Source organism: Peromyscus eremicus, unplaced genomic scaffold (genome assembly GCF_949786415.1).
Source record: "Peromyscus eremicus unplaced genomic scaffold, PerEre_H2_v1 PerEre#2#unplaced_407, whole genome shotgun sequence".
Taxonomy (NCBI): Eukaryota; Metazoa; Chordata; class Mammalia; order Rodentia; family Cricetidae; genus Peromyscus; species Peromyscus eremicus.
Window position 1 is genome coordinate 24268 of NW_026734643.1, and position 19139 is coordinate 43406.

General features: G+C 36.8%; 1 protein-coding gene across 1 annotated transcript in view; it reads left to right on the forward strand.

Annotated features, from left to right (window-relative positions):
- The window catches only part of LOC131901797 (probable alcohol sulfotransferase), a 37791-nt gene extending 19116 nt beyond the window's left edge, over window positions 1–18675 (forward strand). The window contains exons 4-6 of the mRNA XM_059252873.1: window positions 3151–3245; window positions 14201–14378; window positions 18563–18675. Coding sequence (XP_059108856.1) covers window positions 3151–3245; window positions 14201–14378; window positions 18563–18675 — 386 coding nt within the window. The remainder of the gene's footprint in view (window positions 1–3150; window positions 3246–14200; window positions 14379–18562) is intronic.
- The last annotated feature ends 464 nt before the right edge of the window (window positions 18676–19139 follow it).

The window sequence follows — 19139 nt, forward strand, 5'->3', positions numbered from 1 at the left end:
GAGACAATCTCCTTCTTCTTGTACATCCCTGTGTGTGGCAAATTGGCAGGTCCTAAGCATGTAGGCAATCTCCTGTCGCCACCTCTCATGTCATAGAAGGGGTACTAGGTTTAATAAAACAGGCTGCATCACATGTTTGAATGGTTTTTGAGGATCCAAACTCAGGTCTTGTGACATACAAGGCAGTTGATTTCCATTGAGCTATCACATGAGCCGAGCTTTCAATCTCTTTAAGTGACTTAATTCTCTCATATATTATGCAACTCACTTTATATCTACACATTCTCTGTAGATCATTTAACACCACCAGGTTTCAATCAAATCTTAGATTCATTGAATTCATGTATCCTACTACTCTGGCACTGGCTTAAGTCTCTACCTTCTCTCCTGACTAATTCAGTTGGTTCTTGAGATAATGGGGAACAATACAAGCCTGCAATGGCGGGTGAGGCATGAAGAGACAGCACAACTAGATGAGGAACAGTCAGGACACTCTGACTAGTGAAAACACATTAAAATAGTACTAGGAATGTAAATGAAGCATTGGGTTGAGTATGGAAGACTATGTCTTGAGCATCTCTAGCTGTCTATGTTTTGGTGTCTTTGGTCTTAAGGAGTCACTATCCACAAGTTGTGGAACCTGAGAGATGAATGTTAGTGGAAAGAGATATCCCTCAGAAGGAGTTAATAGTGTTCTTCAGACATGATGGTAATAAAAAGTCCCAACCTGGAAATGCTCAGAATCCTCTGGCTTCCTATACTGTGGTGATCACATTTTACCAACTCATGCCTTTGTTACTGCTACTTGTTAATAGGATGTCTCCTCATGGCATCAGTAGTAAATCTGTGAGGTGATGAGTTCACTAATGAACTGGATTTTATCTGCTTACTAACTGTGTGTGTGTGGTAAATGGTATCATTGAAATGATGACCAGCCTTCAGGAGCTCAAGGATTGAAGGGGAAGCCATGGAGTCGGCAAACTAATCACTTAACTTGAATTTTCTATCAGAGGGTGTAAAATTTAATTTGCTGGGGTGAGAGAGAGGACAAAATTTAACTCTCTGGGGCCAACAAAAAGGAGGAAATATGCACAAACATTTATACTTCTCCATCATTTTCTCTATGTTTCTCTTAAGGTTTATATATCTGAACAAAATCTCGCAGGCAATATAAAACTTACAAAAAAACGTCTATTTTTCAAGTGCATGATTACAATGAATACAGTTAGAAAACATGATTTCCAATTTCCCTCAAATGTTTAAACATCCTACACATTATGGATGTAAAACAAATTATCCGAAGAACCCACATACATTCATATCCAAGCAACTTGGTATAGATTAAAAGAATATAAACAAGTAATATGTATTTCTCAGCCATTCTTTTACAGCCAGGCTAAATTTTGTGGTTACAAAGGAAAGATCAATGATTTATTACTTATCTCAAATGGTAATCTTATAAATAATCTTAAAAGAGTCACAAACCTAAGTTATTATATATGAAAAACAATCAGTCTTCTGTTTTTTAAATACTCAGATTGTGTATTCCTTCATCAATAGCTTTTTTTGTATCAGGAAGCATAGGGCAAATTGGGCATTAATTAATCTCTGTCTTTGAATTAATTATCAGGATTTAAGGAATTAAGGAATTAATCATCATCTTGGATTGCCAAACCATCCTAACAAGAAATATCCATCCACAAATAATAACTAGGCTGCGTTGTTTGTGTTTCTTGACCTCAATGAGTCCCTCACTCAACTATGTGCCTTTCTAAGCTTTAGATGTTTTCCACAGGTTTTTCACCTCAAAGTTATTAACAAAAATATCTTATCTTATCTGCAAGTCACATTGAAAGCTTTGTTTCAGCTATGATGCACACTGAAGCCCATGTCACATCTCTTAAAAATAAGATTAAAAGAACTTGAGCTAGCTTAACTTTTGGGACACAATTGTGTTGTTGTTCATTTTTCCTCTTTTGGGTGGTCTACCACTCAGCTTCCAAATGTATCGCACAAGGAGGCTTATTCTTACTTGTAAACACCTGGGCTTAGTTTGACTTGTTTCTTGCCCTCTTTCCTTAACTTCAATTAACTCATCTACCTTTTGCCTCTGGGATTTTCCCATTCTCTTACATCTGTAAATCTTACTCTTATTCTTACTCCTACTGGCACTGGCTGTGTATCTGGTTGGCTGACTCTGATGTCTTTCTATTTCTTTCTCATTCATTGATCTTTTTTACTCCCAGAATTCTTCTATATGTTCTCTGCCTGCCAGCCCCTTCTGTCCTTTCTCGTGCCTCACTATTGGCTTCACATCTTTATTAGACCATCAGGTGTTTAGAAAGGTGCAATAACACAATTTCACAGAGTTAAACAAATTCAGCATAAAAAAGTAACATACTTTTAAAAATATTCTACAACACAATTGTTTTTCTTAATCATTAATCTAAACCACAATCCATATGGATCCTCAAAAGAAACTAGGTATGTGTAATTTCCTTGTTCTTATTTTCTATCCTCTGCAGTCCATGCTTTATCATGGGCAGGGGAAACACCATACCTTGCTTTTGACTTTATTAGTTTCTACACTCAACTAAACTCTATCATATTCAATTACTACATTTATTAAAGAACCCAAATAACCAAAATGCCGTTTAAACCAACACTATTATTTTGTATAAAATCATTGCTCTAAACAGAATAGCTTAGGAGGGAATCATTTTTATAATAATCCACAAATTAAAATGCCCAGTAGAATGGGATATTTCCTGGAGATAGTCATAATAAATTAAGGGAAGTGGGGATCTTCCCACATGCATTCACACCATGCTAGATACCATAGGAAAATAACAGTGGCAAAAATGTTAAGGGGCAACATTAGCAAAAGACATTCTAGAGCCAAAGCCTTTGGGGCCTTACCTATCTGAGATTCACCCATTAGAACTTTCCTTCCTGGTGGACTAACCTACTGATCTTCAGTTGCTGCCTACTGCTCCTCTGACATGGCTATATAAAATATCACATTAAATGCTGTAAATACTGGTTTTGTTTTTCTTAGTAAAGTGTCTGCCATTTGTGGAAAGTGAATAATAACAGGCAGACCTCAATTTTATTCTTTGTAATCAATAATTTCCTTCCCCTTTCACACAGTGCCATATGGATCATGGTTTGAGCACACCCGTGGCTGGCTGTCTATGAGAGGAAATGACAACTTCCTGTTACTCAGCTATGAAGACATGAAAAAGGTAACTGTCATTCTTACAGCAATCATAAATTCCTTTAGCAATTCAGCCCATGCAGCACCCCACATTGTTCAGTATCCCTTTTCCACCTACTCTATCACTGGTAGGGTCATGAAGAATCACTAAATGTGATATTATACCCTATTTCCTTTATTAAGGTGCATCTGTCATTTACTCTCCAGCCTCCTAGTCACCCTACTTAACCCTGAAGGAGGTTGGGGTAGCTCAAACTTGTTCTAGTGGTGTTTCAATTCTGTCTATGCAACAATTTTGATACAGTTGATAACCCAGTGATAGTGGGGAAGGGGTAAACAGTGTCACACCACTGGTGTGACGAAATGTATGCCATCTCCCTTTGATGAAAAGAAGAGGGGAAAAAGGCATGCAATCTTTCAGGGAGGAAGGTGTCCTGTGCTCTGAAGTACTGAGGGTTTCTGCATGGTTAGCTAGGAGACACTGGAAATTTCAATACTCTTAGAAGAGAATATCTAAAATGTTTCAACACTAAGTAATGAAATATATCTAAATACTCTGATAGGCCATACCCTTATGTTATTTTGCAGGTTTCATTTCATTGAAATGTCCCACTGAAAGTCATAAATATTTTTAAGTAATACGTGCATGTCACAAATATCTCTTACTTTAAACATAAAAAAACCCATATCTTGGCAGGGTGTCACATAATTGTAAACCTTGCACTGAGAGGTAGTGACTGACTAAGAACCACAGGCCATCCTTGGTTGTCTGGTGTGTTTGAGGCCAACCATGGGTACAAGAGACCTTGTTTCAAAAGACTACTCAGGAAAATAATTTTGAAGTTCATTTGTCTAATTTATTTTCATGTAATTAAAAAAAAATCTTCCCTCTAATGATGGGCACATAATAATGAAACCAAGCATATAAGTAAGAAAGTATTATCATTTGATTAGCAATTCAAAAATTTAAGTAGTTTGAAGGTTATATGTGAAATGCAACCATCATTTACACACTTATAATCAATGATAAAGATATCAATTGTACTTTTTATTGAGCAAAACAAAATTGTCCTGAGCAAGCAGTCTGTCAGAAAAAATACTTGTCCAGCTTCAGAATTCTTCAAAAATTTAGTTAAGGAGAAGCAGTCTTACAGCCACTGCTAACCTTATAGAAGTAGATTCTAGTGATGACAAAGGCTGCTGATAGTTGTAACTTTTTTGTTGATTTTATTTTCTCTTATTATATATTTTATTGTTTAAAACAATTATTAATTATATATTATTTTGGAGCCTGTCCTGGAATTAAATTTGTAGCCAAGCCTTGCCTTGAACATGCAGAAATCTGCCTGCCTCTGCCTCCTGAGTGCTGGGATTAATGTCGAGCACCACCACACATGGCAATTTAAATATATTTTGATCAGATTCTTTCCCTTACACAATTCTTTCCAAATCGTCTCCCCTTCCTTACACATCCAACTTTAAATTCCTTGTTAAAAAAAATTTCCCAAATGAAAACAATAGCAAAAGAGAAAAACACTTTGAGACTGGACTAGGCCCTCTGCACAGGCAAGAGAGTTGAGTAGTTTGCTCTGCTATATGGGCCCCCTGACAGTGGGATCAGGGACCATCCCTGTGCATAGCAGGCTTTGGAGAGTTCACACATCCTAGGGTGGGACAACATACACAACCTTGGTGCAGGAGTAGTGTTACTGGAGAATTTCTCTCCAGCTCCCGCCACCAAGTCCTGCCAGTCCCAGAGCCCACTTATAAAATTAACACACAGACTCTTACATTATTTAAACTGCTTGGCTGTTAGCTCAGGCCTATCATTGTCTAGCTCTTACTCTTATATTTAGCCCATTTATATTAATCTTTACTTTGCCATGTGGCTCATGGCTTACCGGTACTTTACATCTTCCTTGTCCTGGCTGCGGCTCCAGGCAGTCTCTCTGCCTTCCTGTTTCCTCTTTTCTCCTCTCTGTTAGTCCCACCTATACTTCCTGCCTCGCCACCAGCCAATCGGTTTTTATTTATACAGAGCAATAGATATCCACAGCAGAGTAGGGGCTTGGACCTGCTTCAACTGAGTATATCAGGCTCTGCTGACTCTCCATCGTAGGTCTCACATTGGAGGAGACGGAAATGGGGATGTGGGTTGAGGGGGAAGGCTATGGGGGTCAGAGGAAGGTAAGGAAAGGGATCTGTGGTCAGTATGTAAAATGAATAGAAAATTTCTAATACTAATAAAAAAAAGGAACAAAAGTAAAACACCAAAGTGTAACCAAATGTGAGCACCCCCCCCCACACACACACAAAACTATGGAGTCTATTATATGTCAGTCAATTACTCCTGAACATGAAGACTGCCCTAGAGTGGTTGATATATACAGGGTCACTGCACTGCAGAAACATGATTTTCCCTCTCTCAGCAGGTATAAATGACAGTTCAGGTGTTAACCTTTACCCCAGTGGCTAGATTTTCATTCATTCATTCACTCATTCTTTCATTCATTCATTTTTAGAAATTATAACAAAATAAGGTACAATATGATGAAACAATACTTTCATCTTAGAGTTGGACAAGACAAATCACCAGAACAAAAGCATCACAAGAAATGGCACAAAAATCAGTGATCTCTATGTTTGATCAATTGGGAAGCCCATAAAACCATGAAACTAGAAACTCTAATTTATAAGTAGAGAACTGGTACAGACATGGAGCACAGTGCAGCATGCTGCAGAATGTGGCTTCAATGTGTTTTTCTCGTGCTGATGTGGAGGGCCTTGTTTTCTTCATGTCCTCCCTCCTCTCTGGCTCTTACACTTTCTTCTTCTGAGTAGGAGTTCTCTGAGCTATAGAGGGAGGGATTTAGTGGAAACATACCATTAAGAACTGATTTGTTCAAAAGTATTCACTCTGTGTAATGTCTGTCTGAGGGTCTCTTATTTGTTCTTGCCAGCTTCAGGAGAAAGCTTCTCTGATGATGGCTGAACAAGGCACAAATCTGAGCATAGCAGTATATCGTTAGGAGTCATTTTGTCACTAAATTGTTAGATCAGTATTAGTTTCCTTTACACTAGGTCCCCAGGCTATCTAACCTCTGGTCAGCAAAGCAGTGTCAGGTATGGATTCCATCTCATGAAGTGGGCCTTAAGTAAAATAAATTATTGGTTATTTCCTCCCATGAGCTTTGTGCAAACATTACTCTAGCATATCTCTCAGGACAAAATTGTAGATCAAAGTATTTGTGGCTAGATTAACGTTTGCATTTCTCTTTAGATAGTATGCATAGTACCATCTTTTAATAATGATGATGGAATGCGGAGCTTAAAGCTGTATGTAATCACCAGCATTTCCATGGTTGATGAGTGATAAAGGTGTTGTCTTCAGCAATGAGTCCTTGCTGTCAGTTTGTGGAGAGCAACCTATAGTCTTGGCAAAGGCTTGTGTTAGGGGTCCTGTGGAATCCCTTTGGCCAAGAACTTATTAGGTGTAACCCAATACCAGACAAGAGATGGTCATTTGGAAAACGATCTCCCCCATTATTTGGTAATATTATTTAGATGATAATCATATGTGTATATATTTTAAGAAGATGTATTGTACTAGGTTTTCATACATTCACTGGTGTATTCCTTAATTGTAGCTGTCACTCCTCATATTCCCTCCCTCCTTCAAGTCCCTCTCCTCCCTTCTCATTTGATTATCCCATTCCAGGCCTTGACTATCCATCCATAACTTGTTCTCCATGTTCAGTTCTTTCATTATGATTATGAGCTGAATGAACTTTTTTTCCTGATTGTCTGTTTTTTTCTGTTGTCTATTTTGGGTTCCTCATATTTTTTTACTTTGATAGGCATTTCCTTCTTTAGGTTAGAGAGTTATATTCATGATTTATTTTTGGTTTATTTATTTATTTATTTTTGTTTTTTCATCCAAACCAAAATTTCCCTCACTCCCCTCTTCCTACTTCCTCCAACACTACTCCCACCCACTCCATTCCCCTCCACTGTTACTCTTTAGATACTGGTGGGCCTCCCAATGATTTCAGGTAGCCATGGTATATCAAATAGCCAGGTGATTAGTCTCTTCCTTTTCTATTAAGGCTGGATGAGGTAATCTGGTATCAGAAAAGGGTGTTGAACGGAATTACAAGAGTCAGAGACTCCCCCTGCTCTCATTATTAGGAGTTTCACATGAACACTAAGTTACATAACTGTAATATATATGCACAACACCTATATCAGTCTCATGGAGGTCCACTGTTGTTTGTTCTGTCTATGAGCCCCTATGAGCCCAGGTTAGTTGATTCTGTGGATTTTCTTTTGGTGACTTTGATATCACTGGGCCCTACACTCCAGCCTTGCCCTGTTCTGAAGGATATTTGTGAGCTCCACCTAATGTTTGGCTGTAGTATCTGCATATTTTTCCATCAGTTGCTTTGTGGTGAAGCCTATGTGATGAACAGTTGTACTAGACATCAATCTATGAGAAAAGCAGTATATCATTTCATTGACTTCCTTTGCCATTCACATTTTTGCTATCCTAAATCTCTGGGGTATACTGCCTCTGGGTGCTAGCCCACAGAGGGGAGTCCCTCTCAGGATATGGGTCTGTGCTCTGCCAGTCATTACTTGTTCATTCCCCCAATTTCTGCCACATCTTTACCCAAGCAACTTTTGTCAGCAGGACAGATTGTAGGTTGAAGGCTTTGTGGCTGGGCTGGTGTCCCAGTCCTTCCACAGGAAATCTTGCCTGGTTACAGGAGATGGCTAGATCAGCTGACATAGTCTATGTTACTAGGTCACCCTCATAGATTCCTGAGTGTTTCCATTGCTCTAGGTTTCCATCTCATCCCAGTGATGCTCCATATTCCATTGTCTCTCCTAATTCTCTCTCAACCCATCCTCCACCCACATGATCCCTCCTGTTCCCATCCTCATTCTCCTTTCTAAGTCCCTCCTCCATCCACTAGCAATGTTCATTTTACTTTCTCACAGTGAGTCTCATGCATACCCCCTTGGGCATACCTAGTTATTTAGTTTCTCTTGGTCTGTCAGTTGTAGCTTGGTTCTCCTTTACTTTCTACGTAATAGTCACTTATGATTGAGTACATACCATTCTTGTATTTCTGTGTCAGAATTGCCTTAATCATGACTATCTGTTCTACATCCATCAGTTTGTCTTCAAATTTAATGATGTCATTGTTTTTAACAGCTGAGTAATACTCCATTATATAAATATACCAGATTTTCTGTATCAGGTTCTTAGTGCTATGCGGCTTCTCTTAACATAGCTTTAATTGTGTCCCATTAGATTCAGTAGGTCATGGAATAATTTTAATTGAATTCTAAGAAGTGTTTAATAACTTTATTTCTTTCTTGACTTATTGTTAATTCAGTTGGGAGTTTTTCAGTTTTCATGATTTTATAGGCTTTTTATAGTGTCTGTTGCTTTTGAAATGCAAATTTTACTCACAGTGGTCTCATAGTATATAGTGGGTTATTTCAATTTTTTTGATGTGTGGATACTTGATTTGTGACTGAGTATATGATCAATTTTGGAGAAGGTTCTATTAGGGATTGGGAAACACGTATAACTCCTTTGTGTTTGGGTGAAATGTACTATAGGTTTATGTCCTGGTCATTTGCACCATAATGTTTGATAATTCCATTATTTATCTGTTTAATTTTCTTCTGGATGGCATGTCCATTTGTAGGAATGAGCCTCTGAAGTGTCCCAGTATAAATGTTTGGGATTTGGCATTTGATTTAAGTGTTAGTCATGTTTCTCTTACAAATATGAGTGCTGTTGCATTTGGAGAATAAATGTCAAGAATTGAAATGTCATCGTGGTGGATTTTTACCTGAATAAGTATAAAATATCCTCCAAATTCTTTTTTGAATAATTTTGGTTTGATTTCTCACTTTTACATTTAAATTAACCCATTTTTATTAATCTTTGTATTGTCACAAGTCCTGTGGCTTTACCTGTCCTCCAGGACCTTGCTCCTTGGGCATCTCAGTTGCGTCTGTCAACTGTGCCCTTCTTCTTCCCCTCTGTAGTTTAGTTTTCTACCTAACCTCATCCAGCTGGGGTATTGGTCAATACGCTTCTTTATTAAACCAATCAGAACATAATTTACACAGGGTATAGAAATATTCCACAACATTTCCCTCTTTTTTGTCTAAATTAATAGGAAGGTTTTAGCATTAGCATAGTAAAGCTATATAAAATGGAAAAATTATTAAGAATTACAGTACCAATACCCAATCCCTTTGCGTTTGGCAAAAGTAGATAAAATTATTATCTAACTTATCTTAGTCTAAAGTTTTGTATCTAATTTTCTTTCCGTTATAACTAAGAAATATTTATTTATAACTACTTATTCTCCAACTCCATCAAATCCGAGAAGGATGAAATATTACTTAAAAACAGGGACATCAGGCTATATCAACAGTCACCCAAAGATCCTCTGCAATGATGGGGAATCCATCTTTGGCATACAGTCCTGGAATATTTTGCAGACTTTAGTGTGAAGCAGAGAATTCTGAAAGACTTCCTACCTTGTCTTGGCAAAGTTTGGCAATTACCACTTGTTACATTATCATGACCCAGGTTTTACAGAGACTGACAGCAATTGAAGCAAAGGCCATTTCATTGACCACATTACTAGCTTTATTTATTAAAATACAAAAACAAAAAAATACTCCATACAGTTTCTTTGATGTTCATCATCTATTCTGAAGTAGATTGGTTCTGCCAGGACAGACATATCTCACTTTCATGAAAAGCTTAAATTATTAAAACATTTATAATGTCATATTTTGTAGTTCTTTGAATGTTTGGAAGATTACCTATCTATTTAAAATACATGTTTGTATACCTAGAACATCTAACTGACAAGACTATAAATTTGACTATTACAGATGAATACTGATCTGTATTGCTTAATTATACATTACATTTATTATTGAGTTGCATAAAAATTGCCTTAAGAAATAGTAGTAGTATACATACATTATTACAAAAGTAACATTAAATTTATATAAATAAAGTAAAATTCATTCCAATGTAAAATATTTAGAGTTTAACAATTGTTTGAGGGGATTAAATATTCCATAATCTACTCTTTTTTCCTATCATAATGATCTAATTTATTTCCATCATTTCTGTATCATATCCCCTTTCTGCTTTTAGAAAGAGATTATGATCACTTTCAAATTGCAACCAACCCTTCTTAAATGAAAACAAACATTTATAATCAATATTTTGGGACTGTAGGTCTAGATTTCTAGAATACTTACAGCTGATTGGTAGGTACTGGTAAAATTTCAGGAACTCTGAGAAAAGCAGGATAATTGTTAAGATTTGGCTTGAATATTTTGTGAGCCTGGGTCAGCTCAGCTAGCCATATTAATGCTATTTTGGATGTTGGATCACCCTCAACATTTTTATTGGTATTTTGTCCACTTGGTCTGAAAGAAAAAATATATATATAATATATATATATTATATATTATATATATGTATCTTTATTAAAAATATAAACTGTGCATTGTACACAAACTAGCCAAAAATAATTTTTTTTTGTTTTATGTTGGAGCAGGTAAAATATACACCATTTCTCTTGTATTTACTTTAGGTTTGCTTTCTCATGTCTGTAGTCAGGATTTTAGGGGATCTTTCTTGATCAAACCTGATTTTCTTTGACCCAAGGTGAATCCATAGGCTCTTATTTTTTGTGGAAATAAAAGCATATCCTCTCCTCTAATTAACATACCTTTTGACTTAAATTTTGAAATCAAGATAATTTTAAATATATAGATTGGTTTAATTTAATAGCTTTCACAATCAAATGTCTCTCAGATGTTATCATTCACTCATTAACAGTCAAAAAATCTAAACACAACACACAACATAATACGGAATTTAGACTCTCTGTGTTTTTTGACTGTACATGGCTTATCATAATTTTTTTATTCGAATTCTTTTTTAAGAATTTTACTTAATTATTTTTAAATCATTTTAAATCTATGACTGTTTCTATCCTTTCTCTTCCTATCCCAAGCCTACACACGTTTTCCAAACAAACTGTGATCAACTTAGAGGCCTTTATGTCTAAATTTGTCCTTACTGTGTACCTCTAACCCTTTCTGTCTTTTTGAGCAAAAAAACCTAAATTTGCCACCTACCATGTCGCTGGGAGATGCCTCTCTGTACATCATCCTGTGTGAGACTGTAATAACTTGCCATGCTGCAGGTCAAGTCCACACGTCACAGCCAGGGGATGTGTCTCTCTATAGTGGCCCACATGAGAGGCATGAATGATAAAGCTTCTTGGCTCTGTTTTTATGTGTCTAGAAGCCTTTTTAGGACCTCCAGCACTGTGGGACACACATTGGGTGCCATATGTAAATGGACATTTCTCTCCCAAAAGCCAGTTCTCAAATTACCACTCAGAGGCTTATATTAACATCAAAAAGCTCAGCCAATAGCTCAAGCTTGCTACTAACAAGATCTTACATTTAAATTAACCCATATTTATTAATCTATGTATTGCCACATGTCCTGTGGTTTCACCTGCCTATAACATCTTGCTTCTTCAGTGGCTCAATCCACTCTGCTTTTCATTTCCTCCCCCATACTTTGATTTTATTGCCTAACTGTATCTTGCTTGGCTATTGGTCAGTCAGCTTTTTCAATGAACCAGCTGGGCATAATTTATACAGAGTACAGGAACATTCCATAGCACTTAGAAAATAAGGTGGTCTAGGAGTGGGGAGGAAGGACGCCAGCATGGAAGAAAGCAGAGTTTTCTGCAGGAACTGCATAGATAACCACCTGGAAAGGGGGTGCTGAGTGAGGACAGGCCACAGCAAAATTTGGATATAAAGCTGTGAATGAAACTGAATGATTGGCCTTGGGATAACACAGGTAGACGTGAGCATCTACAGTTAGCCTACTTGCTTTCAGAGTGACCTGTGGGTCCTTATTGAGTGTCTTCTTTATCTGGAGGTGAGGGGAAAACAATGAGTAGGTAGAAGGAACTTTGGAGAATAAGGCCTATGGTATATACATCATATTGGGGAATTTTGGGGAGAGACTATAGCAGGTGTTCTGCAAAGAGATGAGGGTGAAACTAGGAGAATGGACTTGAGGAGGAAATGGAGAGATAAAGCTCTGCATTGAGTCTACTACTTCCATACCCAGTTTTGCCTTGGGTTCTTGGGAAATGGTTGATTGACTTGAGGTGTGGGACCAATCAACAATTTATGGTAGGGGTATTTGGGAGGGTCTCTGAAATCCACTAGAGATGGAGGTGTCTGATGTAGGTGTTTTGATGCAGAACTGGGGATAACACTGGGGGATGGGACTCAAAGGATTGGAGAGTGAGCCAAAAATCTATAGTTAGCTTACATTTCCCTGGCCAGAGTAATCTGTGGATTCCCAAGGAGGGCCAGTTGAAGTAAGGGCTTGGGATAATCTTATGAGTTGGAAGACTCAGGATAAGAGGAGAAGCTCTTTGGGATCCACTCCTGATGGAGGGAGGTGTTGGTATGACACTTCAGAGTTGGAACTGGAAGAAAAGAGGAAAAGGAGAAAATATGTGGTCAGCCAACCTACTTCCCTGGCATGAGTCAGAAAAGTAATCTTTGATGAAATATATTAAGGATAAACAAAAACAGAAAAATTGAATCATTCCAAAATATTTTGCTCTCTTGATTTTATCTTCCAGGGGTAGAAATTTTCTATGTAAAAAACAAAGCCATCCATCAGATACTTTGTCTTTTGAGAAATATTTGAATTTTTCATTATAAAATTCAATTTTTCCCAGGAAACTTCATTAACCACCTCTGCTGCATGCTTATTCATTTTCCCATAAGTCTCCTTTGCAACCATTCAATGCACTGTTTTCAGTTATTGCCATGGTTGTTCACCTTTACATTAAATATTAACTGAATCTGTGATAAAATTTGTAGTAAAAGTTTAGAGCCAAAAATTCCTTTATGAGCCCATTTGTAGGGCTTGGATTCTAAGCAAAGTCTTCCTTATTCCAAAATTTTGCATTCTTATGACTAACTTCTAGAATTGAGCCAGTTGTGGCAGTGCACAGTTATAATCCCAGTGGGGGGTCTGAGGTAAAAAGGTTGTGAATTTGATGCCCATCTAAGTAACAGCATGAAATCATAATTCAAAACAAAATAACATATTGGCAGTAGCCCCAAGTAAAAATTATTGAGAACATTTTTATTAAAGTGTTTTAAATCTATGCTTTGCTCAGTTACCCATAGGAAAAAGTATCCTTTGACATAAACATGAACCTCTATCAAATTTTTTGTGCATATTGCCTTCACTCACATTGACTGCTTTCTAGAAGTATTTCTATAAGTATCTTTAAACTTCTGAGGGCAGGTTAGGTATGGTGGTGCACAATTTTAATGCTAGCACTTAAGGGGAAAAATTTCTTTGTGTTTGAGGTCAGTCTGGTCTCCACAGCAATTTGCATCAGACCAGATAGGACTCCCTCCGTAGCATACTGTCTCAAGACAAAAATCCCATTGCATTTAGTAAGTAGATTGGCATACACCTGTGAATATAGCAATAGACAGTTGAAGTCAAGATGATCAAAAGTTTAAGGTCTTCATTCAATACAAAGTAAATTTGAGGACATTCTAAGTTAAATGAAACCCGTCTAATATTAACTCCTCCATAAAAAAAAATCACAGCTTCTGTATTTTAGGGGCCAGAGATCAGTCACATTGCAAGCTGACTAAATATACAAATGTTGTGTGTGACTCTTGCCCTCTTTACAAGGCCTGCTTCTTTCCTAAACCCAATTCAATATTTTCTCATTTCGTGGTACCATTTCATTCTTCATGTTTCTTTTTCCATCCTCCATCTGTAGTTACCTTCTCTGCATCTGTTTTCTCAGAATTCTCTAATTATTAACCTCATTTTTGTTTTGATTCTTCTTTTAGAATACAAGGGGAACCATAGAGAAGATCTGTGACTTCCTAGGAAAGAAACTGGAGCCAGATGAGCTAGATCTGGTCCTCAAGTACAGCTCCTTCCAAGCCATGAAAGAAAACAAAATGTCTAATTTTAGTCTTATCTCAGAAGATATAATTACTAATGGTTTGGTCCTCATGAGAAAAGGTGAAGAAACTCTTTAGTCCCCAAATATGTCAGAATATGTGGAGGGTTTTTTGTTCCAATGAGGCTGTAAGAAATTGTTGTGAATGTGTCAACATTCATTGCTCATCTCTCATAGTTTCTCAGAGACCTTGCAGTGGAATCTTTCTGTGGTGATGACATGGACTTCAGAAACTCTGAAAAGTTTCTGAAAACATCTTGGAGATGATCTTGGGTTTTTAGAGGGTTGTGTCTAATATCCTCAATGGAATATGAGAGACATGTTTTTGTGAGTCTTTGTTAGGCTCTCTGTATCATAGCCCTAAACTCTAAAGAAAATGTTTAATGGAAAGAACCAAAGGTATATATTAGATGATAATCCCAAAATACACTTCCATTCACTGCTGCAAAAGATGTCCAACAGGTCAAGGTTGCTGATACACTACAGGCTAAGAGTAGAACTTATAAGGACTAAGTGAATTATCCTCCAGTGTTAAAATATGATGGCATTTGCCAAGCTCAATTTGGATTGCTTCATGATCATAGTTACTGTTTTTTTCTGAATTGTCTCCATTGGAATGGGAATATCCATCTTCTCTATGTCTGTGCCACCTCTCTATGCTATAAGCAAATTCTGGGTATGGTTTCCTAGCTGTGCAGTTGAGGAGTGACTGCCAGAATACACCACACCAAATTAGTGAATAATTGGTGAGGTGGGACTCAGGGTTTAAGAAGGAATGAGTTAGATGTGAGGTATTTGGGGATGACTAAAGAACTTGGGAATAAATGCAGGAAGTGGAGAGTTAGGTATTTAATTTTCCTCTTCTAATTACTTACATGCTTCATTCTTAATCTTCAGTCAACCTCCAACCTACAGTGTGAGGATCAGGTCACAAGACTCTAAGGACATTAGGAATATATAGAGAGATAAGTGAGTTAAAGTCATTAGTGTATTGCATTTAATTTAATACTCCTGGTATCCTCACAAGAGGAAATTACACTCAGATTTGGGCACACAAACATGTCAATGCAAGAAATGGTCATCTATATACTAAGAACTGAGGCCTATGGGAGGGTCCACTGCCATTGACACATAACCTTAGACTCCTTTACTCCAGAGTCTAAGGAGATAGAGTTCTCTGTACAAGAACTGAAGATCTCAAGTAAAAAAAAGAAATAGCCCATTATTGGATTTCCTGAAATGAATAATAGTTCTGCAGAGATAAAAGAGTATGTGTACATAAATGGCTTCAATGAAATGCCAAAACAAAATGGTGGCTTGTTTAATAGAGAAAGGCTACTGAAACTAACAAAAGTTTTATCTGAGACACACTGGAGGAGATGAAATAGAATTTGGAACAAAATTACATGAGGAAAAATGTAATTTCCTCTTTTCCATCTACGTTTTTCCAGAATGAGACCACATTGGGATCTTAGTTTAGTCTCTTCTAAAACATAGTATTTCCTTGTATTATATTTTTTAGGAGAAAAATATATAGTAGTTATTTCAAAAAACTGGATATGGTCCCTAAAGTCATATGGGCTTTAATTATCATAATGGTCATATAAGACACCCATTTCTTTTGTATTTGAAGATAACTTTTATTCTGAGAAATTGTTTTCCTTGTATTAAACTCACTATAAGCCATGCATCCCACAGGAAACGAGGTCAATGAAGGGGGAGACAAACTTCATTATGCCTTTCACCCTGATTCATGACTCCAGTGCAGAAGTTGCTGAGATGCATATGGTGGGAAACAATTTGAAAAGAATAAGAAGAATGAGGAAAATGTTGATCTTAATTCCTACATTAGATTGATTCCTTTTTTAATCTGGAAAGTATTAGCAGGTCAAAGATTAATTCTAAAATTTATTTCATCACTTACCATTAGATACCTAATCCTTAAATCATAATGCATGAAAAGTTATGTTAAATGTTATACTAGCTTTGAACAAGAGGAATTCTCTCGACTTACTTTTGATGTCCTTTAGTTGCTTTTCTCAGGACACCAGAGAGATATATTTCCTTGCCTCTAGAGAGATAATCTGAAGAGCTACTATTTACCTGGGAGAATCACTTATCTGGCTAGATGGTTTTAATTTAGTTTAAAGCTCCAATGAAAAATTTTCCACAAACAATTTTGGTCATTATGATTCAATATTTAGATACTTCAGGAAATACAGACCAGAGAGATGTTCTGTTTGGTTGACATAACTTTTTTAAAGACATTGTCACAATCAAGACATATGAGAGGAAATGTCTTCTGACAAACTTCCAAGGTTTTGACCCTCATTAGTTCACAGTAGATATTTACTAGACAAGAGGACTTGTGTCAGTAATCATTTTCTCTGGTGTAACAAAGAAGATATTAAGAGACACAGAGGGAAGAAGACCTATGGAGAAGCCCACTATCTACAGGCCAAAAAAGCCAGGAGGGTATGGACAACAACATTTTATAAGACCTGCAGCCTCCTAAACTAGGAGAAAGTTCCTTTCCAACAAGAGTTAAGCCACTGTGCATTAGGATTAGACTGACCCTGGACACATCAGAGTATCAGGAGGTTTTTAGAAAGAAGCACTGAAGAAAAATATATGCATGAATGGTACACAAGATTTTGAGATGGTTGGACTGAGAACTTCATGTGTACACTCCACAAACATGATTCTCTCATCTGGACTGATTCACTCCATTTGGCAGACACATTGAATTTGCTGAGATTCTGGTAGCTCAGCATCCAGTCTGGCTTATGAGGATCAAGATTGCTGTGGGATTCAATAACACAACTTGTTTCAATAATGAGTATAATAATGAAGCTGAAAGTAGCAATGGGCATTGATAGATTGCATTATTAATAGATGAAACTCTTACAGTCACTGCAAGTAATGGTATATTATTTGAATATTGTGTATCAATAATTATATTTCCTTTAATGTGTACCACTGGACATTTAAAGTTAACTTATGTGATACACAGAGATTGTATTTTAGTAAGGAAAAAAACATGACTTCTATTGTCAGTCTTTTGGCTTCCAATCTACATGCATCACTATAATGCTGGTAAGATCTCAAGGACTAATTTTTCTTCATCAGCAAAATGGCAACAAGGCCACTATCTTCCTTACTCATTCATTAATCCTATCAATAATTCCATACTGAGAGTGTTTTGTATGTCTGATACACTTTGATAAATGAAGCCTTTGACAATTTAAGAAATACTTTACTTTTCAAACATATTACATGCATATTTCAAGCATGTTTAAAAAGAGGAAATTCATCAAAGTGTCACAGCTATGAAATAAAATACAGCAAGGATGGGACCTGTAGAATTCTACATGGAGAGGAGATAGGAAGAGATGGTCACCATCACACAAATAAGGAAACAAAAGAACAAGTGACTATGTGGAACACATCAGCACTTCATGGTTAAGGAACACATAATACAATGTGAGAAGGTGGACTATTTGAGATCTCTAAGTCCAAACCTAAAGACCTCCTAGAATGTGGTTATGAGAACCAAGGTATGGTTCAAAAAAATACTGGGAATGAAATCATCTTCACACATCACCAAAATCCATACTAACTGAGAACAGACATCCTGGGATGCTCTCAGCAGACAGTATCTGTGTCTCTTGTATCTGATGGAAATATCAAGATGACTGACATGTAACTCACCATTGTGTTTATATCCAGCTCCATGGTATCTGATATCTTCAACCTCTGCAGGCATGTGCATTCATATGCAGCTACAGACACATAATTAGAATTAATTTTAAAAGGTGTTTTAAAAGTTGCTGGTATAGTTTGCAGAACAGTTATAAGTAAACCCTAAAAGAAAGAAAGAACAATTGAAATGTGTTTGAATAATTGAGGTATGAAACTCTGCTGAGCTCAATAGTATAATGGAAGAATGTCTAATGAGAAGGAGAAATAATCTGGACATTAAAAATATAGATCCAGTGTTTATGTTGTTATATTGTGGAGTTGATATATTGGTATAAGAAATGGTAGACATTACTTACACAGAGGTACAAGTCTGTTTGCATATTTTTCAAAGCATAAGAATCATTCTCCATAGAGTAACTGTTAGTTCTACTTTATTGACTGTGTGTTCCTACTTACGCAGAGGGTTACATCATGTGAATAAAGGAACGAGAACAGATTTATAATCATCATTAACCTATCTCTGTGTCTGCTTCACATTTTCCAGGTGTGGCTGGGGACTGGAAGAATCACTTTACAGTAACTGAAGCTGAAACCTTTGATAAAGTATTCCAGGAGAAAATGGCTGGTTTTCCTCCAGGGCTGTTTCCATGGAAATAAATTCTTAAAACTTTAAAATCTTACATGCACACTGGTGTTTACTTTTCTGTCCTTGTACAGGTGACTGAGTGGGTATGGTCATAGAATAATACATCCTATTATTGAATTGTGTAGTTTTTTTCTAAAATGTATTAGTAGTAATAATAGCAGTAGCAATAGTGGTCGTAGAAGTGGCGTAGTGTTGGTTGTTTTATGTGAGTCTGTGTGTGTGTGGGGGGGTTTGTGTGTGTGCATCATGCACATGGGTGTGCACATACATTTCTGTGTGTTGTACCTTTATAGGAGAAGAATGCATTGGATCCCAAGTAGTTGCCATTACATGTACTGTAAGCTCCTTTCTTTGTGTCCTAAGAACTAAATTCAGGTCTTCTATGAGGGTAGTACAGTGCTCTTAACCTCTGAATCATCTCTCCAGCCCTGAATCTTGTAGTCTTGAGTCATCAAATATTTGTTCCTATTATGAC